Consider the following 26381-nt stretch of genomic DNA (forward strand, 5'->3'; position numbering starts at 1 on the left):
AAATAAAACTTTATTAATCCCCCGGGTGGGTTCCTCCTTGGTTTTCACACAGCTGACTAAACGTCAAACAGAAAACTTATTAAACAGAAGTATGAGACAGTCGAGAATTTATGCCAGTGTCTGGTTATATTTTAGATAGCAAGAAGCAGACGGCCGAGTTTATTAAACTCCACCGAGACAGCGGTGACGCTAATCAGAACTAGCCTTCTGATTCAGAAGGCCAGACCGTCCAATTTCACGCCTTTAAATTTTAAAGGCGTGTTTGTGTGTGTGTTTATACAATTGCTATTATGTTTGCACTTTATGTGTAATGTTACTGACTGCAGAGATCAGTAAGATGTGTGTATTTTTTATTTATTAGTTTTATTTATTTAATATTATTTTTTAATTGAATGACTGTCTAGTAGTTCACAGATGTCGAAAAACTGAGTGTGGTAAAGCCACTGATTTTGTTTATGTATATTTCTGCAATCTGCACATTGTACTGACTTTCATTTTAATGTTTACACCAGGGTTCCTTGTCAGCACTTTATGCTCAGATGTTTGTAAGCTAAAAATAAACTATTGTGTATGTTCAAATATACTGTTGTGATTGAAGAAGTTAAATAAAAATGTCAGTCATCAATTCATGCATCACCTCATGTCATCATAACAGAGGTCTGTCTTCCAGGAAAGAACAGTTTAAAATTAATGTAATATAGTATTGGCCATACTATATGATGTATTGCTTGTCTTTGTTTAATAATACAGAAGACAAAGACCTTAAAAAATAATCGCATATCGCATCGCAATCGCAATATTGGGGCAAAAAATCGCAATTAGATTATTTTCCATAATCGTTCAGCCCTAGTTTTTACTCAATATTACTCACTCAAAAATCTCAATATTGGCAATATCTGCTATTTTAAATGAACAACTTTTACTGTGCTCCGCCTCTGAAATCTCGCTTCATGCGTAACACAGTTCTGATACTGGTATGAATCTAATCTGCTGTCCTTTGGCTATGAAACAAATTTCCAAAATTATCAATTTATTCCTTCTCTGAGTCTTCTTCTTCTGGCATAGCATACATGTACTTACCAAATAAGCATATATTTTGCTTTTGAGCCCAGTGGCAATTCAGAACTATCTTACTGTAATAAAACGTTAGTTTGCTCCTCCATGCAGTTTTTGTGACATCTCATGGCAGACAAAAGTCTAACGAAGAAAAAAAAAGAGCTTGCCCAGTGTGAACTTGTGTGTGAGAGAAGCAGTAATTTAGGAAACATTTATAACCTGCTATATTTCCCTGTAGCTGGATTTTCATAAGCATAGTTTAGCTTACAGAGCATTGAAATACGTATCCGTTATAATTCAGGCTACAATGAGACTCCCAGTGCTGTATTATAGGGTAGAATAAGTTAAATTAAACTAAAGAGCTCAAACGTATTAGCTGCAGGGAGCTTTTAAACATGTCAAAGCTATTAGCTTAATAATTATTTCTCTATAATATTTTCATCTTTTTGGTGTAAATCAATATGATTAATTAAGTGAAAGGCACTCAGAATCAGATACAATCAGTTGTCACTTTTAGCATCAATAATGGAGCTCTATTACATGAACATGAAACATAATGACTCCATTATCCCTCACGGCTGGCGAGTGGCTGGAAAAATTCTCGTGGAGATGTTTGGTTTGAAGGGGAAAAGCTCTCATGCAGGCAGATCCGGCGTAGCTCCAGCAATGACGCAGTCCTCAAACGTATGCCTGTGTTCCTCCGGGAGATGCAGATAAGACGCCATCGAGAAGATAACAGCCGTGCATTGCTACCATTAGCCCAACACAAATATGATAGTCAGAAATGACAGAGAGGGTGTTTATTCCTTGCCCAGTAATTGACTGAGCATTTCCATAATAGGATTGTGTTTCCTGCCAGGCTAATGTGACCCCTATTAGTTCAGGAAACGTACTGCAATCAGGCTCTGCGTGCGCTGCCAGACAGCCAAGAAAATGAACTGGGGAAAAAAGGAGAAATGAGGGACCAGAGGGTGAGAGAGATTTAAACAATGGAGAGATGTAGACAATGGGACAGCCAGAGGGACCAGAGAGGGGAGCAGAAGGGAAGATGAGTCATATCACTGCACCAAATCGGGCCTTGATTGAAATGCCACTGCAGCTACTGTACTTAGATTTTAATTTTGGTTGGCCTAAATTGGATTTTAACTCACCATATCATTAAGCTTACATTAGACATGCTGTTCATACACTTATGCCTTGTGTTTAAGTCAAATGTCCAAATCAGGAGTTGAAAAAGGACCAAAAACAAAATGAGCACATTATCTCCGATATGAATGGAGCAGAAGTGTTTGTTTCTGAGGTACTAGAAAAAGAACAGGGATGTGCAGTGCTTAAAATACCTGCTGTATTTATGTGGCAAGTGCTTGAGTTGTTTTCTTTCCTCTGTGCATCTTTGTAGCTGTTACTGATTTAGCTGCATGCTGGCCCAGCTAATCCTGCACCCTGATCGATCTTCTACTACTCTTGCTCGCACTCTGGATTTTATCCAGGAACCATGTTGGCTCGTGTCTTTATCTTTTCATCTCATCAGTCATTCGCAGAGCGAGTGTCACGGAGAGTTTGCATTAACAATAGAATGGATTTATACAGTGAGGCTGTGGCCTTGCTGGGAACCATTTGGCATGATGGCTGTCTAAACAATGTGCTGAAAAACGTGCTTAGCTCATCTTTGTTTTTTGTAAAGCGGCTGTGTCAGCCCCCAAGCTTAAAGCTTCCTGTGTTATGTCGAACACATCGCCACCGTGTCATTGATGGTTTACGGTCGGCGGCTTTCAGCAGAAGTGCAGGTCTGAGCAGTAGGGATACCCGCTCTCCTGCTGTCAGTCCGAGGGATTCGCCTCAATCCATTACATGCTTGGATGCTGATAGTGTTTGTCAGGATGCTCTGCATGGCCAGACAATTAAGCTGAAACACAAGGCTGACTTAATGAAGCTCGGCAGGAAAACATTTTCAAACACGGTTCTGGCCATAGAGATAGAAGGAGATGAGGTCCACTCATGCCAGGAGAAGCCACATGGCTCCATTCTTGCATTGTTGTGGTGTCTGTTCATGCACTGGTGGCAGAAAATATCCACACTAATAATCTTTAGTGAATTTAGCTTAATGTGGCTACAGGTTCTTATGGTGGCATTATCAACTTGAAGAAAAGCTAACCTAAGAGCATATATGTTCGTCTTGGATAACGATAGACTAAATATTATAATTAGCTAACGTGAGTAAAAGGTCTACGCCATGATCATCACTTACAGTGTGTTAGCTGAACATCACAGTCTTCCTTGTTGACTCATATTGGCCTATTAGAAAAGACAGCGTCAACTGTTTTGCTGTCTCATTCAATGTTGTGGCTTATGGCTTCACATTGGTATTATGTATCATGTTACTTATCAGTTTTCTTCTCTCATGCCTAAACTGACTTTTCTTCCTGTTAAAGGGAGTTTTTCCTTCCCACTATTGCCAAGTGTTTGCTAACAGGGGTTCCTCTGATTATTGGGGTTTTCTCTGTGTTATTGTAGGGCCGATACCTTACAATATCGCGTGCCTTGAAGTGATTGTTATTGTGATCTGACACTATAAAAATTGGAATTGAATTGAATGACGTCAAAGTGGCTACCTCCATCGTTTATGTACTGTTTATGGGTGTGTCTGTATTTAATATTTCACAGGTCTTTACAAAAGAAAATTATAATTTCTATTATTATTAGTTTGCCTAATAAACTATTTTAAACTTACGTCTCATTTCAATGACTGGTGATTTCCTTATTTACATACCCCAAGACTAAGTAATGTTTATCTGCATTTCTTAATAAATCAACACCACATATTAAATTAACTTATTACAGTTATCTTTAAAGCTGTACTGAAACTGATTTGAAATTTGATGCTGTTGACTGATACAAAATCAAATCTGTTAATGATAACAGTAAGTCTTTGCATGGTTCAGTAAAAAGAACTCCTTCTCCTAGTGCACATTTGGTACTCTTACTGCTGGGACATAATTGTTAGCTCCCCTGGTGAAGAACAATTGTTGCCAGCCACCAGTTTGTGCCGGCCTTAGCTTGTGACAACAACAGGGTCTGCATCATCAGCATCAACATACAGGCTTTAGAAAATGTAAATACAAAAAAAGAGCTTCATTTAGATATTCAATATGTTCACAGCTCACAAAAAAGAAATGCTGGGTCCATTTTAATTCATCCTTATCTGAATTTCATACTGGCATCCTGTTTCTTTTCTTGTTATATAATATGTTGCTTTAAATAAAAGGACACTTATTAGTGTGGCTTTGAAGCTGGCCTCACACTTAGAAAAAAATCTAACATTTTCAGTTTTTGTCTTTTTACTGTCGACCCTCGAAAGCTCAGCGGTTTGTTATTTTTCTGAGGGCAGCGCAGGGTTTGGTGAGGTGCTCTGTAATCATTTTAAGGCCCTGCGACACTGTGACGAATGCGAGGATGAGTCACATTTTAACAGCAATGGGGAAGGCAATTGCGGGACTCTTTGAAATTATCTGCCTGTATTCCCTGGGCTCTGAATTTTTTCTCTCAAATTAGATAAACAGTTCGCTTTAATGAAATGAAATATTTTAAAATAATTGCCTTTCACTGTGCATGTACCTGCAACCCTTTGTGGTAAGGTTTTTATTAGTGTCCACCTGCTGCGTTTATGGTATGAAATGTTTTGGAAGTACAGCTGGTAGAAAAAACACTGATGCATTGTCGTAGCATCAGTCACCACACAGTTTTGGCTTGAGCTATCTCAACCTTTTTACTCGTACCAATGTGAGACTGACATTTTGTCAGTTTAAAAGCATGCAGTCCAAAGTCGGGTTGTTTAGAAGAAACTATATGAAAGAAAGGAAGGGGGGAAAAAAGACGCTGGCTTTTTATTAGAAACTTTCTCTTTGTGTCTCCACAGCTGGGTAGGTGTGTCTGCCTCCGTTTGATTGGCAGCAGCAAGCAGGCTGAGTCCCAGCAGGGGAACAGAAGACAAAGTAAACGAAGTTGTTCTGCGAGTCATTGGTAGACGATGGGATTGAAGAGTAAGGACCACACCAGCATCTAAACAGGCTGAAGTGACATTTTCTGGTGTGTTTATATGCTGTTCAGTGAGCTGCAGCTGACAGACTAATTGGCTAGTTTGCCTCCAAACTGACATTAGCCGTGCTGTTTTCCTCAGCAGATTTTCTTTTCTTTTTGGTGGCTTATTCAGAAGGGCGTGGGCAGGACGAAATGTGTTCACGTTTACAAGTGAGCGTGTAATTCTAATATTTGGCTCTAATTGCAAACTCGTTTTCTCCTATTGCAGCGACACTGCGCAGAATGAGTAACAAAGTTAAATGTGCTAGCTTTCAAGTAGGTTGTCAAAGGTTGTCAAAGGATGATTTCAGCTTTTTTCACACTGGCATATTTCCCATTAACATACACTATACTGCCAAACGTCTTCACTTACCCATACAAATCCTTGAATCCAGGTTTTCCAATCACTTCCACGGTCACAGGTATTTAAAATCAACGACCTAGGCATGCAGACTGTTTCTACAAACATGTGAAAGAATGCGTTGTTCTCAGGAGCTCAGTGACTTCCAGCGTGATACTGTGATAGGATGCCACCTGTGCAACAAGTCCAGTTGTGAAATTTCCTCACTACTAAATATTCCACTGCCAGCTGTTAGTGGTATTATAACAAAGTGAAAGTGACTGGGAACAACGGCGTAAACGGCGGAATACGTTTTCACGGCTTAGCAGTTGCATTCAAGGCTGTTATAGCTGTAAAGGCTGGGCCGACATCACATTAAACCCTATACATGAAAAGTGGGGTGTCACTAAAAGTCATAAGGCAGTTAAGGCAGACAAGGAAAAGCTCCTCTTGTAACTCTGCTTTCACTGGGTAGCTTCAGCTGTGGCAAGTTGCCATCTTACATAGACCTCAGCCTAACCCAAATTTGTTTATGTGCTTTAGGCAGTGTGTAGGTTTCATCTGTATCCCTATTATAGCCAACACGGTGCCATTACCTAACATAATGTACTCAACATCATTTGCTGTTGTACTGGGCGTGCCCTTCACTTGCTCCAGTGGTCTAAACAATGGTTGTTGCTTGTTGCTGCTCAGAAAAAAAAATCACAGGTTTAATAGTGTAGTAGAAATCAGAACAAGATGAAACAGGAAGCAAAGCAGTCGTGGAGATTTTTCCAAAGCTTTGTCAAATATGTCTTATCTTTTTCAACTTAGCAGTGAACTCTGTCCATACTGTAATTCATACCTTTATGTATCACATCATGGAGAACTTGCAGCGTGCACCATATTACAAGAAGTGGGATGTGCACAACCATTAAAAACGACACTCAAGTGCTTCTTTCAGAAGCTGTGACGCTGTCATGTTTGGGACATGCAATAAGTGATAACTCCGTTTATACTGTGGTTCCAGCAGCAGGTTGAACTGAGTTCAGCAGGCTTTAACATGTCCACTTGGAATCTTTGGGATGGTTACAGATCCTTAGCCTTTTTCATGTGAAGCTCTTGAGCCACTTTCTGATGCTGTGGAAGCCCGGTGACAGAATTTACCCTTATCTGAATTACTGTCTGTTTTGTTTGGCTTCTAACAGTGACACTAGTCTAATCCTTCATTTTCTTAATTGCATTATAGAAGTTTACATCGTTTGAAAATATTACACTGTCAGAGCTATTAACAGGACGCTGTCTCAAATAATGTTGTTGCAAGCTCGGTCTGCCAGACATGATAATAAGAATCACTTTTACTCGTGGCTTTGTGCCCATGCTCAGAGCGTCTACGAATCCTGGAAGGAACAAAGTTGGCCGCGGCGCAGCCTTAGATTAGTCACAGACCCGGGTACTTCCACTGTCTCCATGTCACCTGAATGAATTATCAGATGTTTCCAGTGTCACACTACTTTGTTAACCTTTCTGCCTGTTCGCTCAACACCCCGCTGCTCTTCGCCAACGTGTACGAGGGAGGAAACACCCTTCAGCTGTTATAAATGAGTCGAAGTGCATGTTCGCACATGCCCGCATGTCTGAGTGATAGAGGGGCGAGAGAGGCCAGATAGGACTGAGGTGGCCCCTTTAATCGCTTCCCTGCTCCTCCCTCCTTTTTTTGCTCATCTCCACTCGTCTCATTACAGACTGCAGAGGGTGAGAACTGAGGCCTGTATAGACCTTGGCATTAATTATTGAACCCTATCTTCATTTACATCCTCCACAGTTTCTGATAACCTTTACATAAAAGAGCAGAGGCTAACCTGTCAGATATTACCAGTGTGGTGGGTAGTAATGGCACGGTATATGAGAGACACAGAGAAACTCAGTTTGGAGATGCAATTACAAAATCTCTTACTTAATCACATGTAAAATGTTTGTCTATATAACCACACACGCACACATTTACTGTATATATATATATATATATATATATATATATATATATATATATATATATATATATATATATATATATATATATATATATATATATATATATATATATATATATATATGTCAAGAAAGATATACAGAGATAGATAATTATAGCCCCCCCCCCCCCCTTTAATTATACTTTAGTTGTTCCTTGTTGTTCCAGTTGAGCTTCAGTGCAAATTAATGCCGTTCTGCTTTAAATGGGTTTTGTTGTGGCGGGGTAAGGCGAATAATTATTAAAGCTGCCATTTGACTCCATGCATTGTCTTTGTCATGTTGGCCCAGTTCTGCTCTGCTTGTTCCCTCCTGCCATGCCCAGTCAATTTGAATCGCTCAGTCGGAGGCCAGCTGATGGAGGCCGCTGAGGTCAGCGTGGCCAAGGCTTTCAGACAACTTGGTGGGGGGGGGCTCGACTGTGATGCTGAAAATCTCATCGTTATCTCCTTCTCTCCCCTGCCTCTGTCTTTTTGCTTTGTACTCATGTGTGTGTTTGTGTGCTTCCTGCAGGTTTCAAAGGGCAGCATCAAACCCTGACCTCCCAAAGCCTCTGAGCAGGAGAAAGAAGACTCTGCCAAGATGTTCAGCACCAAAAGGTCGGCACAATGTCACTTTTGATCAATTCTTATTTGGTCATAAAAAACCACACACACGCACACAGACACACGCACACACAGGGAAATCTCGGCATTTTAAAATGGTTTGTGCTGATAGTGGCTGACATTTCTGTTCCGCTATGATCCACACATGACTTTGACGCGAAGAAAGGTAATGGTTGATTTCAGGTCAAAAATCACCAAAAATAAAAGATTCTTTTTTTTCTGTTGCAGTCTCTCATCTTGGATACAGTATCTGAGCTCATATTCATATAGTTTGTATTTCCACTTAACAAATCTATGCTAATAGTGTAAACAGCTTCAGCGGGAAATTTAGAAAGCCCAGTTTACAGTAGCCCTCGGTTGTGTGTACATTTTGTATTTTTAATGTGGCGTGTGGTAGTGTACGGTCTGCATAAATCATTTATCGCTCTGGCTTTTTCTTGATGTTGAATGGGAGGTAGAAGTGGTCACCTTGCTAAGCTATTATGTAAAATGGTTTAGGTGTCATGAAGCAGAATGTTTTTGGTTCTTTCTCTTAATGTTTCAATCCCGTGTGTTACGCTTCATAGCTCTGGGTTGGTTTACGTTTCTCTTGTGTTGGGTTGATTACTCACAGCAGCTCATTCAGTCTCCCCTCTGAAAGTGCTAATTAATTCCCTTTGAATAATTAATCCCAGGATTTCTAATAGTGCATTTTCAATCGATAAGGTTATAATGTGCAGGCTTGTTTTCAGAGCTTGCAGCTCAATAACCAAGGGAGGTCTTGTGGAGAAATGGCTGCCCCCATGAATGTATTTCTTCAACAGGAAGTGTATCAGTGTATGGCGAAATATCCATGTGGAAAGCCTTTTTCTAGAACAAAAGACAAAGAATTTAATGAGTGAGATGTTTTAAACACAGGACTATTTCATATCTGTCAAAGGATGTGGGGTCCTTTTGTTCCTAACACATTACACACTCCATATCAGTATAGATATCCAGCAGGATTCTTTTTTTTATCCCATTAAGCTCTGATTTGTTTACAGTTTCCCTCTAAGTGTTCCTTTAATTTTTTTTAAGCAGTGTATATAACAAGAGTCTTTTTTATCCCATCCATAGTAAAAAACAATATATCACGTAAAAATAAATAAACTGATACTGAATAAAAATAATCTGAAAAGAAAAAAAGGAAAACTGTTTAATAAAATTATCCAAGAGTGCTTCAGTTCAGAGAGGTTCATACAGGTTTAGTTCAGCAGTTCCCAAACACCGGGCCGTTTGGTACCGGGTCGCGAGAGTTGAGGCTCGTGTGTGAAATTTATGGTTTTCAAGGTTTTTATCGTTATTTTTTTTTGGCGTTTTTATCATTAGCTCGGTTCCCTGGGTCTTTTCCTGTGTGTTATGACCAAATCTTCTTTTTTGGTACCGCTACTGGTTTGATTGTGTTGTATTTATCCGCGACACCCTAAAGGCCGGTCCGCGAAAATATTGTCGGGCATAAACCGGTCCGTGGCGCAAAAAAGGTTGGGGATCGCTGGTTTAGTTCAATAAACTGGTCAGGATTGATCAGCTATAACAGCTCTGAAAAAGGTTTTCATCTGAGAACTTTTTGACTTGCATACTACACACAGACTCACTGGTCCCATATGGGAATTAATACTGGTGGCAACAAACCCTGTGATTAGAGATTAGGTCATCGTTTTCTTCTGAAGTCTCGACTTGCACTGAAAAAGAAAAGTTGCCAGTGGCCTGGTAAAATATTGATTACTGCAACATTTTCATTGTCACACTTTGAAATGTAAATTACCAAGATTTTTTTTTTTTTGGACAATGTGTCAGCACGAACGAATGTATTTACAGTGTGAACTTTTTGTTGAGAAGTAAGAAAGCTGTAGGATAATGTGTTGGGCGCTGTCACGTCCACGTGTCTCCTTACACTGTGTCTGATCATCACGCTGTCATTGAGCGGATGATTAAACCAAACCGGCCCTCCGTCTATTGGGAGCTGTGTCAGCACAGTAGATGACACGGATATGCTCGGAATAGCTGTAAAAAAAAAGATGCCATCTTTAAATTCAAACACTACAAAATCTCATTCACTTTTTTGCTGAATACGAAACAAAGCATTTTTCCTCAGCTAAACTGCTGAACGAGATGTAAAGTGGCTCCTGTGTGCCTGTCAGAGATCCCTGAACGCTTTTGTGGCTTTACTCGTGTGTGTTTTTAATAATGGTTTTCTCCTTTTTTTTTCTTTCACTGAGTCATTTCCAACAGCTGTAATTAAAAAGTTGGCATGCCTGTAAAATGCTTTTATTAAACTCTAATCGCACAGTCATGTTTAAATAGCCGATTACCTTCGATTTTGATGGAGTTAAGAGTGTGCACCAGAGGCAGAGCTGTAAATCCTGAGTGCTTGTGATGGTGTCTTTGCTCAGTGCTCCCTTCTCTGTTTCATTGTTGTAGATAAGCTGAGAGTGCAAAATCTCCACAGCTTGATTGTTTGTGTTTACATATGCTCATTAAAATGCAACTGGAGCGCCGTTAATCTGAGTCTTTCATTCTGGATGGGAACGTTTATGAAGCGACGCACCACAGTTATGAATTTGGGTTACTTATTTAAAATCTGCCATGGTACACATGCTTCATGGAGCTCCATAAAGAGAAGAGCTGCACCTCCTTTGACTTTTTATTATATTTTCTTGGTGGAGACACATGGATATGGCACTCAAACCTCATTTCCTTTTTGGGCCAACTGAACCGGCTGCGAAACCTGTAGCTGTTAGGAACATGTAGCTTACAACAACGACAAAAAAATCTTAATCAAAGTTATTGTTGTCCGTGTGTCATTCACCATATTTCTGTATCTAAGTTTAATGAATCCAGCTAGCTAGTTAACTTATATGGAAATTGCCTTATCAGTTTCCTGCTTGCAGCTTTGATCCACTGATTGCTGATTGGTTTATCATCAATATCTGGGACACCACATCTGTGTGGATATCTGAACAGATCAGAGAGATGCATGGCTAGAGCTTGCATTACTTCTAACAAACAGCCAGTCTGCTTCCTGATTTAGTTCAGAAGGGCAAGTGAGGGATAACCAACACACATCCAAAGAATGTGTATATAAGTCAGCTGTACATCACTTTGCCAATTGGTAGTTGACTGATTGTCCAATTGGTGCTTAAAAGCAGTGTCAGTAAATATGTTTTATGGGCAGAAGGCACAATGGCCATGTACTATTAGTGTATTTGTAATTGTTTAACGCAAACAGAAGCGTCCTTTTCCTGTTTTTTTCCGGTTTAAAACAAAATAATGCAATTCTGTATTATTAATCCGCAGCATCCCTCCCATGATTGCTTTCGTCGGAAATGGTGTGTGCAGCCTCAGGGCATAGCTGCATGCACTGCGCATACAATATATTGGCATTCATCAGTTGTTGTACAGACTATGGCCAGTTGGAAAGTTTTGCATATCAATGAATCCTGTTTTTAAAAAAAAGGGAAAAAAGTGAATACACATCAGTTTTCTATTATGATCATTTCAGAGCTTCAGAATAAGTACAACCCTTTTTGTAGCAACCTTTGCACAGAAGTCTTACGTTTCGTACTTTGTCTATTTTTGTCTTTTCTCCAAGCAAAAAAGGTTTCATGCATGACTCCTGCCTGCAGTTAGTAGAACTAGTGTAGGTGGAAAAGGGCTTTTGCTACCATGTTTCTGGCTTTTTTTAAAATTATTTATTTAAGGCTGCCTCATCTTTGTAACTTTTCACATCTAAATGTCATCAGTAGGGATACACACACTCGAAAGGTAACAATAAAATTAGGCTTCTGCTCTCACACTTGCTCACATATTAATGACAAACATTTATTTATGTGAATCATGTGAATCTGTTTGCAGTACATTCTCTTAAAAACAGCAGAGCCTTAGCTTGATCCCAGGAGTCACTTAGTATTATTATCCCGGGCTGTGGAGGTGTTGACTGTCACAAGGCCCGCCCTTGGTTGTCAGTCATGTCAGGTCATCATTTCAAGCTGCCTTCCAGGTTTTTTTTTTTGGTTTTTTTTTTCAGAAACTGCCGGGATGGGAACAGGAAGTAAGTGTCAGTGCTGGCGGTAGCACACACAGAGATCTCGGAGAGACAACATGACACAACCGGACCTCTAATTGCTTTCAGTGGGAGCTGCAATGAAATTACCCCAGTATGAGTTGGACTGGTTAAAGGCAAAATGGCTAACCTGAAGAGATATTTGCCAAATCTGTCCACACATTTCCCAGAAGTTAAAGAATGAATACAGCGCTGTGGTTTGGTCGGGAAGTGTGCCAAATATACTGTGTGGGACGTCACGTTACGGTGACACATCGTGGAAAGATGCTTGCCTGGGTGGCACTGTCACTCGGTGACTCATGACAAACAATTCCAAACAATAAAGAAAGTAAACACCTTTATTATTACCTGCCACACCACACACTCTCTCATTGTATGCACAGTTTGCCCTTGACAAACTTTTGTACAGTGATGACAGGACTGAACCTCTATCCTCATTCAAGTATATATATAAAGCATGCCTCATTCATGCCTCGTCATGTTAGTTAAGCTTGTAATGACTTGCTGGCAATGATATACTTAACCAGATGTCTCAGCTGACATTGACCCCCTGATGAATCTTGACCTTTATAAGGAGAAATTGTCGGCTGACTGTAGGTACACTCTAAAAAATGATTCATGGGGTTAGTAAGTAAAGCTTAAAATTAATAGCTTTTTCTGCATAAAAAATTAAGTTTGTTGCATGTACACATTGTAATCAGTTGATAACTTAATTTAATGAGTTGGTCGAAATGAAAATAAAGAAAACAGTCTTAGCTCAGTAATATATCGATTTTGAACAGACATTTCTGTGTTAACTTAACATGAAAGTGTATTCAGTTAATACAACTTAAAAATCTCGTAAGCGTCCTTTAAAAGCTGAGTACAAGGCTGACTTGCCCGGACATGTTGTGCTCTCAGACCACTGATCGAAAGAAACGGAGGCAAAGAGAGAAAGCAGAGAAGCGGCATTTTGTACGGAACATTATCAAACGTTAAAGCTTTGTGGTGAGTACAATTTTTTGCCTTGTTTTATTCACAGCAGCTAATAACTCTAACTTTAACTCTATCAACACGCACTGCAAGAAATCCTTTTTACACAACACTAAACTCTTCCTCGGCGAGTGGTGGTGATAAGCTAGTAACGTTACACTTCTGGCTAACTTGTGAAGTAATTCGACCGTAACATTAGTCTTTGTTAAGTTTTGTTTTACGGTGGCAGCCAAATGGTGTAAATTGACACTGAGCTTCTGTAGCCGTAGTTTTAACTCTGCAAAGACAGGGTAATACATGTTTTTCTTCTTTCTACTTTGAAATCGTTGCAGCGTTGATGAAGGTTTGACCAGCAAAAGGCTGGGCCATTTTACATTCATGACTAAACAAATGTAGGTTACTGAGTATACATTCGGTTTAACATCGATGCATTTTGATGTTTAAGTCCTAGAGTTATTTTTATGTGAGATTGAAGTTTGTTAATTGAGCCCTAGCTGAAGAACAGCCTGTGTCAAAGTTCAGTCAAAAAACGCGGGCGAGGAAGCGAACGCCATGTTGTAGAAACGCCACAGGAAAGATCTTAAGTAACATTCATAAACTAGTTGTTTTAATGACATTACATTGAGTGTGCATTAGCACATAAAATATAATTTTGCTCTTTTGGGTGTTAACTGCAGATACATAAGCGCAGTTGTATCACTTAAGAAAAAATATCTTTGATTTGGAAACATAACATAACATTCTCCATTCGCAGGCAGGAAGTTGTCAATCAAGCACCAAAAATCAATGACCTGAAAGAAAGATGGCCTGCTCTTTTTGATGCAGTTCAGGTAAATATTTTTCCATAAGATAATTTGCAGTATGTATTCTTTTAAAGTAAATTGTATACATTAACATGTTGTGCCTATTTGTGCCTTTTTTTTATACAGATAAACCAAGAATTCAGAAGGATCACCACTGTTAACCTGGAGACAACATTCATGGCAAAGCTGGACCAGTACTCTCAGAAAATAATGTCCTTGCTGTCCTCAAGAGGAGGGGCTGCAAAAATGCGCATTCGGCGCATCCAGAACATGCTGCTAGAGGTATGAATGAATGAAATGTAGTTTATTTCAAATAGGATAATCCACTTTTTTTTCCAATAGGTGATATTGAGTCTTAAAAGGTAGCTGTTTACAACTCAACTATGTCAAATTATTGTTTAGAGCTTGAGGCACAAATATCAATTAAAACTATAAATACTTAATAATAAAACAAATTATAGGTGATGTGGATCATGATTGGCAGAGTAATTTGCAAGATTTTGCAGTTTTTCTATTTGTTACCTGGATTTTTCAAGTTCATGAATTGATCATTTCAGAGAAATGGCTCTTTGAAATGATCAATTCATTATTTTGATTATCACTGGAAATCTATAATTGGTACAGTTCAGGCCATATAAAGTCAATCCTTTTTTTTTTTTTTTTTTTTTTTGGATGGGATGTAATTATCAAAAACCCATCCTCCTCGAAGAGCAGTTCGACATTCTTTTTCTTATTCACAGGACGATTCTGTGGAGAGAAGGCGAGAGGTCGCTATCTGTGGCTTAGTGGTGTATCTCAGGGAAAAGGAGGAGGATCTCTTCAAAGAGCAGGTAAATCAGACATGACTATACTTTGTATTAGAGGTACGATCTAATCTATTATTAATTGATTTCTAAATTAATCGGCAACTATTTTGATAATTGATTGATCGGTTTAAGTAATTATTTTAGAAAAAGAAGTCCAAATTCTCTGGTTTCAGCTTCATAAATGTGAATCGTTTCTGGTTTCTTTACTCCTCTATGACAGCAAACTGAATATGTTTGACATTTGAGGTCATCATATTGGGCTCTGAGAAACATTGACATTTTTCACCATTTTCTGACATTTTCTGGACCAAACAACTAATCAGATAATCGTCAAAGGAGCTTGCAAAGAGAACCTTCACAGACATAATCAGATAATTGAGAAAATTGTTAGTTGCAGCCCTATTTTGTGTTACTCTCATGTATAAGTATGATTACTTAAAACATTTATATTGATTCTGATCTACCAGGATGGTGGCGGGGATATTACCAATGAAGTGATGAAGATTGTAACCAGAGGTGCCACAACGTCTGATCCAGCCAGCGCAAGGATCATACTTGAAGGAACAGAAGTCCTAGCAGACCTGGATGTACCCAGAGCCTGTGCCTTGCTAATGGGGCTGATATATGCACTCAACCTCAGCTACCCAAAAGAACTGAAAAACACTTTTGAAAAACACTTTTGAAGTGTTTCAAAAGATATTCCTCGAGCTGGATGATCTGAAAGCCAGTCCTAAGGTAATGTCACTAAAAAGTAAACTGTTGTACTAAAAAATGTGAAGAGTGAGGCTATCCTCAAATTAAACGGGAAATGTTCCACTGTTGTTTGCAATGTGTTGTGTTACATACTTTACAGTAGGCAGTAGGTGTAAAGTTGAGCGTTGAGCATTAAGTACACCTAGTTAAAAATAATGCACTTTAAAAGGATAGCTCGGGTCTTTTGAAGTGAGGCTGTATATGAGGTACATATGTATTGTGAGTGTATTACACACAGTAGATGGCAGTCAGTAAGCTCCACCTACGGAGAAGCAGACGGGGCCACCGGCACGCAAGATGAGCCTCCATCCTAATAAAACTGATGTCAGTTTAAATGTACATTATATCAAGAATATGTTTACTGCTTTATTTTGCTATCAGACAGCCTTTTCTGTGAGGAAAGAGAAGTTCTACTGCTTGTTGTTTCAATCGCTCTGGCCCACCAGCGTCCATGGACAAAAACAGCAATTTTACCTGACAGCACACAGGAGTTGCTGGTCTCCTGCTGCCTTGATCAGTAAGTGTAATTGTGTTATTTGGTGACTTTGGTGTTAGTTCGGGTTAGTTCAGATTTACCAAAGTCACACAAACAAACTGAGCCTATTGTGCGTGTTGGTGGCAGGAATGTGCTGACTGCTGTCTACTGTGTGTAATATACTCACAATGTACTTCATACTTAAAAAAACCTAAACTATCACTTTAACACAAACAAACTTGAATCAGAGCATGACTGTCAAAATGTTCAGTCTTTTTGAGACAGATTTACAGGGGTGTTTTATGTCATTTATTTTATGGAGGCAACAATTTTGTCTGCTATTGAAATGTCAATGAGTCTGGAATGGTGGACTGGTGTTCTAATAAACAGTTTGATCATAAAACTGGAATTTCAATGTGTAATTTATTGTATAATTGTAAGTTATAAGTTATTGTAAGTTACTAGTACTCAAAAAAATTAAGGTAACAATTTGCATGGATATTTCTGAGTAGAATAAAAGTAAAAAAATAAGTTTTAATAACTAAATGGAGTAATTTTTTAAACAATTAAAATTAAGTTGGTTCAACTTAATTAAGCTTGTAGAGGACAAAGCAAATCATGTTGTTTGTACGTAAGGAATAGAGTTTGCCTAACTAGAGAACTCTTGTGGCATTTACGCTATAGTGGCTAAGCTGAAGTAACTTAAAAAGATCCATGCAAATTGTTACCTTAATTTTTTTACGTTAAGCCAGCAGATCTTTTTTTAGAGTGTAGCTCCGAACTTTTGATCGACATAAAAGGAGCTTGCACTCGATTACTTAAGTATGCAGGGGAAGAGAATGGCGAGGGAAGTAGAGTGCATGCAGGGATGTGTTAACCCCCCATAAAGGCCTGCTGATCCAATCACGATTTACAGGCTGCCACCCTGATGCTGCACACTGACTCTCCTTGGACTGACCTTGAAAAATGTTGCAACATTGTGTCTGTGAGTCACTCATTCAGGCATCATCCATGTTTTGCTTTGAGGACTCGGTAATGTAATTTACATCAGGTTGGACTGTACGTGATTGATTGACTTGAATACTAAGTGAGTTTGTGTATTTAATTATACTGTAACCTGGCCAGTGGAAAATAGTGTTTTATAAATGGCTTGAAGCTGTCCATTATAATCAAATTACAGGACGCCACAGTGGCTCCAGTCAGCATTTTAACTCAGGCGGCTGTGCAGTAAGCAAAACATTGTTTCTACTTTGTTCTATAGTCTTTTGCTTTTTAACACAAATTTTAATTTGTTAATCTTATCTTAGTAGTTGTACTCGTGATTCTTTTCACCTAATATAAAACTGTACTCACAGCTTTGAAGTCAGACTGGAGGAAAAACAAGAATGGTCAGACAGTAACAAAACCAGTAAATAAGCCTTTAGGTTGGTCAGATGACAAAAAAAAGAAATCTTACATCACCAAAGATCAGTATAGGCTCCTGTTTCACCTTTGAAGGCTCCCAGTAGCATGAAATAGGGCTGTGCGATATGACCAAAATCTCATATCCTGATATAAGACATCTATCGTCCCGATAATGATATAAATCACAAAAATGTAACATTTTCTGTAAATTCTGTGAATCTCGGGCAGCTCGTCTTGCAGGAAGTGTTTCCAGCTGGGCGTCATGTACCTGGAGTCGAGTGTTTTAACCGATGCATGAAACGATACATTTTTAGACATAAGTTGTAACGGCCGCCGTTTTCTTTGTAAGTATTTATTACACGGCGTGCTGCGGGGAAAAGCCTGTTCTAACGTCTAAGGTTTATTTTTTAGCACCTGGCGGCTCTCATCTGCACACTCTTTCACATGATTCAGTTTATTTTGAAAAGTCTCAACAGGATCTTGAACTTTATTGTGAAAGGTTTATGTGGAAAATAAACAAGCGGACACGCGATGGTTTTACCATCATTGTTGCTAACGACAAATAAAAACAGTCGCTTGTCCGTCCGTAGTGTGGTTATATTAAATATAAGAGAAAGAGAGAACTTTAAGAAATTCATATAGCCACTACAGTGACCATCAAAACGATGAAAAAATATTGCCGTAAAGTTTATTTTGCGACACCACGAAATAAACGATAGCGTAAAATGAAACGATAGACGTTTTTATATCGTCATCTGATATATATCGTTATATCAAACAGCCCTACCATGAAATACCGTTCATTCCACATCAGCTTAAAACCTTTCTTTTTGTTATAGTTAAGGCTGGATCAGGTGACATTGAACCCACTTCGTTATGCTGCAATAGGCCAAGGCCGAATGAGTGCTTCCTTTTTCACTCACTATGTGTTTATACTCCACTCTGCATTTAACCATCAGTTATTATTCATCTCTGGCTCCACAGTGTATCTTTGTCCTGTCTGAGCCTGATTCTGCTGGGGGTTTCTTTCTTCCCACTGTCGGCATGTGCTTGCTTATAGCAGGTCGTCTATATATATTATGTGCTATATAACTAAAATTGAATAGCAGTTGATTTGAATAGATGTACAACACTGCTTCCCTTTGCAATGAGAGATTATTGCCAAAGCTACATGCAGAATTACTCCTTATATCTACAGTGTAGCACACTATAGTTACTGTCTACCACAGTTTTTTTGCCTGTGAATTGGAAATTTATGTACCTCCAAAGAGCCTTTAAAAATTTCTCTCATGAAGTGAAAAAGTCAAACCCATTAATTTGCCTTTGGTAACTAAATGTCACTTTTTGTAGATGTGGAAAATTACAGTCTTGCGACAGTGCACCTGTCAGCGATGGTGATTAGTGTTAGAGAGAAGCAGAGAGTGAGCAATCATGTGTTTATAGCGCACAACTGATTTCCTGAGCACAGCATTACACTGTCATGGTGATAGAAACATTTAACTGGTGATATGAGATTCACTCGCAAACAAAGTTTAATTACTACAGTGGGCATACCGACTTTTTATGTCAGTATTGTGACCCATATAACCAGGTATATAGTCACAATGCAACACACAGACTCTGTGATGTAAATAAAGATTCTTCGCTGGTGCAGCCGCGTTGGCGGTTAATGGCAAAAAATTTCATCTGTTGAGGAATCAAATCAAAGGTAGCTGTCAGGTTTTTGATGTCAGCCTCTAATTGATAAAAGACAAGCGTTTCTCTCCAGACTTGCCATTTAGCTCTGATGTCGAGCCATCAAACAGGGCGTAATCCATCTTAGAAAAGGCTCAGACAGATGTAAAGCTCAGAAGATCAGAATGCAGTGCAGACGTGTTGCCTTTTAAGTGACAGTCAATAAACCTCAAACTTGGTATGAACTCTCACGGTAATGAAGTGCACTCTAGTGACACTAAAAACACTGCATCTGCTATTCAAGTCTGTGAGAACACTGTGGATACAATCAGCGTTTTGTCTGGAGACGCCCCAGTTAGCCTTTACCTGCACTGCTTAGTCGGAGAGTGCCGATGGCAGCAGCATTTTGATCAGGGAGCTTCCGATGCAGCAGATCGTGGACATAGGAAGTGACAGCATCAGTAATAGAGACTGAGGACTACTAAACTCTGCAGCAAAGTGATGAGGAGTTGGATTTCTGCTGACACAGGGAAGAGGGTTGGATCAAATGTCAAGGAACGCATTAATTCTCCTGTTTTTTCTTTTTTTGTTTTTTTCCCCCCGTGGGCCTGCACAAAGTAAGACTGCATGAATATGAAGGAAAAAGGTCGTGTGTGTGTGTGTGTGTGTGTGTGTGTGTGTGTGTGTGTTAGTGTGCCACTGAATGTGCCCCACAAACTATCTACATGTTCTCAGATATGCTAAATGTCACAGAAAGCGCGTCTGTACATTATCAGGAGTTAAACTGTATTATCATCTTTTCATTAACTGATGATATTAAATGTCACTCAGTGTTATCTTCCACATCGCCTTGTCTGCACAACTCACTTTCTCTGTATAATGAGAGCTTTGTTCAGCCTAACTTCTCTTATTGACTGAAGCCAGTGGTCGATTTAACCATCGATTTTACATGCAATTTGAAGAGAGTTTGTTGCATTCTGTCTGCAGACGAATTTGGTCAATAATCAGTGGCCAGAGATCAAGTCACATCCCTTCTTACGTGCCGAGCATTACGGCCGCCGGACTGGATCACAGTCTGTCAGGCTTGACGACAACATGGCGCTTTCTGTCGTGCTTGAAGGTTAGAGCTTACTGAGTGTCGCCTACTAAAATCCCAGCCTCGTGTGCTGCACCACACAGCTGCCATGACGAGGGCAGATGTACATTGTGGTTGTCTAAAACACATGGCCTTGGTCCCTTTTGGAGTGCACTCTATTACTCTGAAAACTGGTTGTGTCCTCCTGCTTTAGACACTATTAGGCTTAGATTGGTGTTCTTTGAGTTCAAATAGCTAAAGTGGCTGTGGCCTTTTCTAGACTATTATTTAGAGGAATGGTGACCTTATTAAAGAGTACAGCTAGTATAATTTGGGTTTTCATCAGATGTGTGCTTTAGTGTTGTGTGGAGAAAGGCTGTAAAGTTGTTGTAGTACATGTGCATGCAGAACAAAAAATAAAAACCCAAAACAAGACTAAATATGATTTATTTGGCAGGTCAATTGCAGTTACTCAAACATCAACCTTAAAGTTGATGTAAATCATTTTTTAGAGGAATTAAATTGAAGCAAATATGTTGTCCTCATAAATATACATTTAATATTGTGTAATTATGTCTACCAACAAATTTATGTATGCTAATGAACTTAATGAATTAAAAATACATGTGAGCGGTTTCCAGTTTGTCATCGTGCCCCACCATCTTTAATGCAGTGGCTGAGATGAATATCGCCGTTCCGCCTAATTGACTTTTATGTATATAGTCCTATACATAGCACACCAAAAGTGCAGGAAAAGAGAGCTTAGAGACGTTTGTTTGCCATGGAGGCAAATTTAATTTGTGTCTGCAACTTTTAACTCAAGATAAGAAGGATCATACCTATGTTTCATCATCTGCAAAGGGGTCCCCTTCACCAAGGAAGGGAAAACACAAAGAAGACAATGCAATTAATGCTGTAACTCTTACTCCTCACCTCAAGCTGTATCTCCTTAACTGATCACATTTCCCTCTGATAACCAGTGTGATTACGTTAATAGTCCAGAAATGTTACATGGATTTCAAAGAAAGTTCCAGTAATTCTGGCTAACAGTGGCTAACAGCTGCTAACAGCAGCAAAAACAGCAGTGCTTCCACACAAAAAAGTTCAGGATATTCTCAACTACTCACCTCTGTCTTGCTGTCATTGAACAGTTTCACTGACTCATTGATTTGCATCATACTGGTTCCATAAAGTTTTACGGAGTAAACAGATCTGGTCACATATTGACAGCTGAGGTAAACAGTACTGACAGCCCACCCTCACTACAGATGAATGACAGCCAAAGTAGTCTGTCATACAGCAGCCACTGTAACTACGATTAAGAGAGGTAAGAAAACAGATTTTACTTGATTGCGTCTAGTGGTGAGATTTTACACACTGTACCTTTAATTTCCACCCACCATAAATTACAACCAAATTTAGATAAAGCAGAGATATTGTTTTTTTGTTTTTTTTTTAAATTCATACTACATAAGCCACCATGTGACTATGGCTACCACCGACTAAAAGACCACCCTTCTGGTAACACAACTAAAGGTTAGGCTCTTTATGGGACTAAGCATAACATGCTCATAGAGCTGGAGTTGTATCAAGTCACTTGAGTTGTTTTTGTAGCTGATATCTGTACCTAATGTTCCCAAAGAACATTTCAAACACCCGTTTAAGATTCCGATTCACAAGGTCCCGAATTGATTCGATCTACGATTCGATTCAATTCGATTTAAATCTGGGAAATTTTGCCTCAGACAGTCAGAAATACTATAATTCAGATCAGTACATTTACATATTTTTGTATCTATAAAAAGGAAGCTGACACTCGCAAGACTTTATCAAAGGTGTGAGCATCACAGCAGATGCCTTTGTGTCAAAGTAGCTGAAGATAAAACACAGAAAAACATGAAGGTGATTTTCCTGGCCTGGATTTTATAAAAATATTCTGCAGTAGATCAAAAACGAAAGAAAATCATTAATCAACATATGAACATTACCTCTGAAGTTACAGCACACAGCTAAGCGTTTTGCATTTTGCATAATTTTAAAAAGTTAAAATTTGTTCAGAAGCCTATTGAACAGCAGAAATGAGGCTTTCTTTTCGGAAGTAAGTAAAAGGGAAAAAAACAGCGTCCGACAGCGCTGTAAACAATGGTAGACTTGTGCATAACAAGCAAGCGAATAATTCAGAAAACAGATTTTTAGACGGGAAACTGTTCTTGAAGTATACAGAGAAAGCGAGAGAGAGAGAGAGAGAGAGAGAGAGAGAGAAAGCTGTGCATGAAGTGTGGTGGAAGCAAAACAGCAAAAGTCAGAGGGAATTCATGACAATGTTTATGTGAAGCGTAGTTTGGATCTTCTTTTGCTGCTGGCTCGGTCAATAATGTTTGGAGAGAGATAAAACTAACAGCTTTAGAATCGCAAAAAGGGCGTAAACACAAAGCTGTCGGCTTTCAGCCCCGACCGTGTCCGTGCCGTCGGGTGAGAAAGGCGACATCTCACTGATTCTGATCCGTCGGCGGGTCCGCGCTTTGTGTTTACATCTTAGTGCAGAATCTGTGTACCTGCTCTCATTTGCTGTTTTAGCTGTTTGGTGGTTCTTGAAATTTTGTGAGGTTTAACCTGAGATTCTGGCGTTTCGGGCAAAATAAATTAATATTAAAAAAATCTATTCAGGATTTTAATGAATCTATATCAAGTTATCCAATGCCAGAATCGATTTTAATCGATAAATCGATAATCAAAACCCACCCCTAGTACTTATAAGTAGAGCAGGGCGATATGGCCAAAAATATTTATCACGATATATATTTGAAAATTTGCGATAACGATATAACTGATGATATAATTGATGCGAGACAAAATACAACTTTACTAGCGCGGGAATGTCCCGCCAATTTCCGCAGGTGAGGTCACTGAGGCAGTTAAACAACTCCTTGGTGGCAGAGCCCCTGGTGTTGATGAGGTCCGCCCCGGTGTTCCTGAAGGCTCTGGACGTTGTAGGGCTCTCCTGGTTGACACGCCTCTACAATGTTGCGTGGAGATCAGGGGCAGTACCCCTGGACTGGCAGACCGGGGGGTTGGTGGTCCCCATCTTTAAGAAGGGGGACCGGAGGGTGTGTTCCAACTACACGGGGATCACACTCCTCAGCCTCCCTGGGAAAGTCTATGCCAGGGTGCTGGAAAGGAGAGTTCGTCCGCTAGTCGAACTTCAGATACAGGAGGAACAATGCGGTTTTCGTCCTGGTCGCGGAACACTGGACCAGCTCTTTATCCTCTCAAGGATACTTGAGTGCGCATGGGAGTTTGCCCAACCAGTCTACATGTGTTTTGTGGGCTTGGAGAAGGCATTCGACCGTGTCCCTCGGGGTGTCCTGTGGGAGGTGCTGCGGGAGTATGGGGTGTCTGGCCCGTTGCTACGGGCCATTAGATCCCTATACAACCGTTGCAAGAGCTTGGTTCGCATTGCCGGCAATAAGTCGGACTCGTTCCCGGTGGGTGAGGGGCTCCGCCAGGGCTGCCCTTTGTCACCGATTCTGTTCATAATTTTTATGGACAGGATTTCTAGGCGCAGCCAAGTGGCGGAGGGCTTTCACTTCAGTGGCCTCAGAATCTCATCTCTGCTTTTCGCGGATGATGTGGTTCTGTTGGCTTCATTGGGTGAAGGCCTCCAGCTCGCACTGGAACGGTTCGCAGCTGACTGTGAAGCAGCGGGAATGAGGATCAGCACCTCCAAATCTGAGGCCATGGTTCTCAGCCGAAAAAGGGTGGAGTGCCCACTCCGGGTCCGGGATGAGTTCCTGCCCCACGTGGAGGAGTTCAAGTATCTCGGGGTCTTGTTCGCGAGTGATGGGAGAAGGGAGCCGGAGATCGACAGACGGATTGGTGCATGTTCTACAAAAAAAAAAAGTGCTTTGTTGTGTATCTGACGGACAAACACCAAACCAGTTCCACATCACTGAAGTGGCACCATTTTTACAAACCAATTCTTGTTCATCCGCTTCACTCAACAATCCGCTTTCCCCCTTCTCATTCTCCGTTGCCGTGGTGCTTTTTCGGCCATGTGCGTATGAAAACAAAGGCACTGCGCATGCGAGTTTTACCCACATTCTATCGCGATATTTCATTTTCTTATCGTTGCCTAACATTGTACCGGTATTACCGTGAACGGTATAATATGGCCCAGCCCTACTTATAAGCTTTATCAACAGTGGCAACAATTCTACTTCAAACTTTTTTTTAAATGAAGTGTTATAAACATGATCTTATTATGTATGCAATTTCATGGTGCATAGTCACCACTTGGCATAGAGAAATTTGCCACACAAAACAGCTACTGCGACATGTGAGTAATTGTCTCAACCTGGCCACGCCTTTATAAAATGTGGCTGCATGAGGAAACCATGAAGGAAGCTCTTGGTGCATGTGCATTAGAGAGAGAATGTAAGACCTGCTGGTTGAATTGGCATACTTCCTGTTTGCTTTACACACATGAGCAGGATCATAAAGAAAAGTCATAACGCAGCTTTAGACGATCCAAATGCTACTGAACTCGTAAAAGGGTCACTGAATCACAGAGGGATGCCTTTTCCATTACATTTAGTCATCTGAGCCTTTGTCAATATGAAGATATTAAGTGCAGCTTTTAACGTTAATTATAGTTTTTAAGTCTGAAAATGTGGAAAGTGCATTTCATCGAGCCCAAAAATGTCAAGTCCAAACCCCTGAGATATTAGACAAGTTGCTGCTCTCTTTGGTGCCTTTTTGTATTGCTGTGTCTCGCTGTCAGCTGTGTAAACCGGGCTAACGTGTCAGAAATTCAGGGCTTTTATTGATGCTTTTTCAGGATGAATTCAGCCTATACATCACTGGAGGCTAGCGGTGCATCTATTCATAACATGTCTGTTACCCAGCGTTCTCGGGCAGTAATCAACATGAGTGTTAGAAATTAGATGTAGCACCATCCAAAATGATTGTCCTGACTTCATAAAGCTTCACATCAACACTCAGAAACATCCTAAAGGTCATTGTTTTTAGGATCTGACGTGTTTTGTTGTGTTTTTTTTCTCTCGGAGGCACACAGTGTGGTATTTGTTCCATTCTCCTCCTCCACCTCGCCTCAGTTTTCCACCCCAACACTTGTCAGTCATTTTGATGTACTGCTGTCTACCTCTAGCTCGGGGCTATTAATCGACAAAAAAAAGAAAGAAAAGAAAACAGAGATGTTCAGTGTATTTTTTTTGTTTTTAACATGTACACTCAGTCACGTGTTCCTCCTTGCTGCTTTATCTTGTTGTTGTTGTGACCTTTCTGTGCTTGACAGCTGGAACAACAGCAAACACGCATATAGACGCGTGACTTATGATATAAAACACGACCTGCTATTTAAATACCGGAGTTGGTGCATTTTTTAGCTTTGTGAGAAGGAAGAAAGAAACTGCTTTATCCACAGGACTCCTAATCAGTCAAAATGTATTGCTTCACATATCAGATCAATGTACGGAGGTCGAATGTCACCTAGTGAAATTGGTGAAAGTGAGCCTCCGGGCCATGGGCACCAGCTAATGAAATTTTGATGCAGCTTTATTTAGAACTATTTTAGAGGATTACATTCCAGGCTCCATTTCCAACTTCAAAGATGAGCTTTCACCACCGCTGGGGGTAGCGAGCCTAATGTCACCGCTTCTTGCGATAGGAAAGTTCCACACAGTTTTGTGCTCGAGTTCTGTCATTCAGAATGCTTTCAAGTGATCGCTTCTAATCTGACTCATTTTAGTTTTCACTCATTTCCCGCTTTGCTTTGTTAATCCATGAAGTGGGATGCGCAGCGGACTTGTGTGTGGCTCTCTCGATTAGATTAGATTAGATTAGATTAGCGCTTTCATCACTCAGGGCCAGATGAGCGATAGACAGACAGAGAGGGATGGAGTGACTGGAGTGGTGGTGGGTTTTAAAGAACTGCCAGCTATGCCACAGAATAAACACTTCACTATGTACAATGTGTATATTTGATGCTGATGATTCTGCTAATATGCAGTAATATCCCAGAACTAATGTAACTGGTTGTATTTTTTGGTTGTCTTAGTGTGCTGGGTGTGTATAGATAGAAGCTCTGTTAACTCAAGTCTGCCACATCTGATCTTTCTGTTGGTTTAAAAGTCACCCCAGGTGGCACATTTTCTGGAAGAGGAAGGCAGGGCATTGATATAAATAAATATGATAGCAATCATTTGGAAACCACACGGTCACCAACTTGTTT

At 40.0% G+C, this 26381-nt stretch overlaps 2 protein-coding genes across 4 annotated transcripts in view; both read left to right on the forward strand.

Moving 5' to 3' along the window:
* The window catches only part of oxr1a (oxidation resistance 1a), a 182919-nt gene that overhangs the window by 13315 nt on the left and 143223 nt on the right, over nt 1-26381 (forward strand). The window contains exons 2-3 of one of the 3 annotated variants that reach the window (XM_026184158.2): nt 4973-5096; nt 7997-8082. In XM_026184158.2, coding sequence (XP_026039943.1) covers nt 8066-8082 — 17 coding nt within the window. In that variant the 5' untranslated portion in view covers nt 4973-5096; nt 7997-8065. Of the gene's footprint in view, nt 1-4972; nt 5143-7996; nt 8083-26381 lie in introns of all 3 variants that reach the window. The other 2 variants (XM_080307880.1, XM_026184156.2) reach the window with 2 other exon arrangements.
* On the forward strand, nt 13023-15566 carry LOC145431784 (uncharacterized). Its single transcript, XM_080307878.1, has 5 exons — nt 13023-13156; nt 13896-13971; nt 14071-14226; nt 14685-14774; nt 15218-15566. Exons 3-5 carry the CDS (start codon nt 14122-14124, stop codon nt 15431-15433), a joined length of 411 nt encoding a protein of 136 aa, XP_080164004.1. The 5' UTR covers nt 13023-13156; nt 13896-13971; nt 14071-14121; the 3' UTR covers nt 15434-15566.

The sequence above is a fragment of the Astatotilapia calliptera genome, chromosome 11 (genome assembly GCF_964374335.1).
Source record: "Astatotilapia calliptera chromosome 11, fAstCal68.1, whole genome shotgun sequence".
Taxonomy (NCBI): Eukaryota; Metazoa; Chordata; class Actinopteri; order Cichliformes; family Cichlidae; genus Astatotilapia; species Astatotilapia calliptera.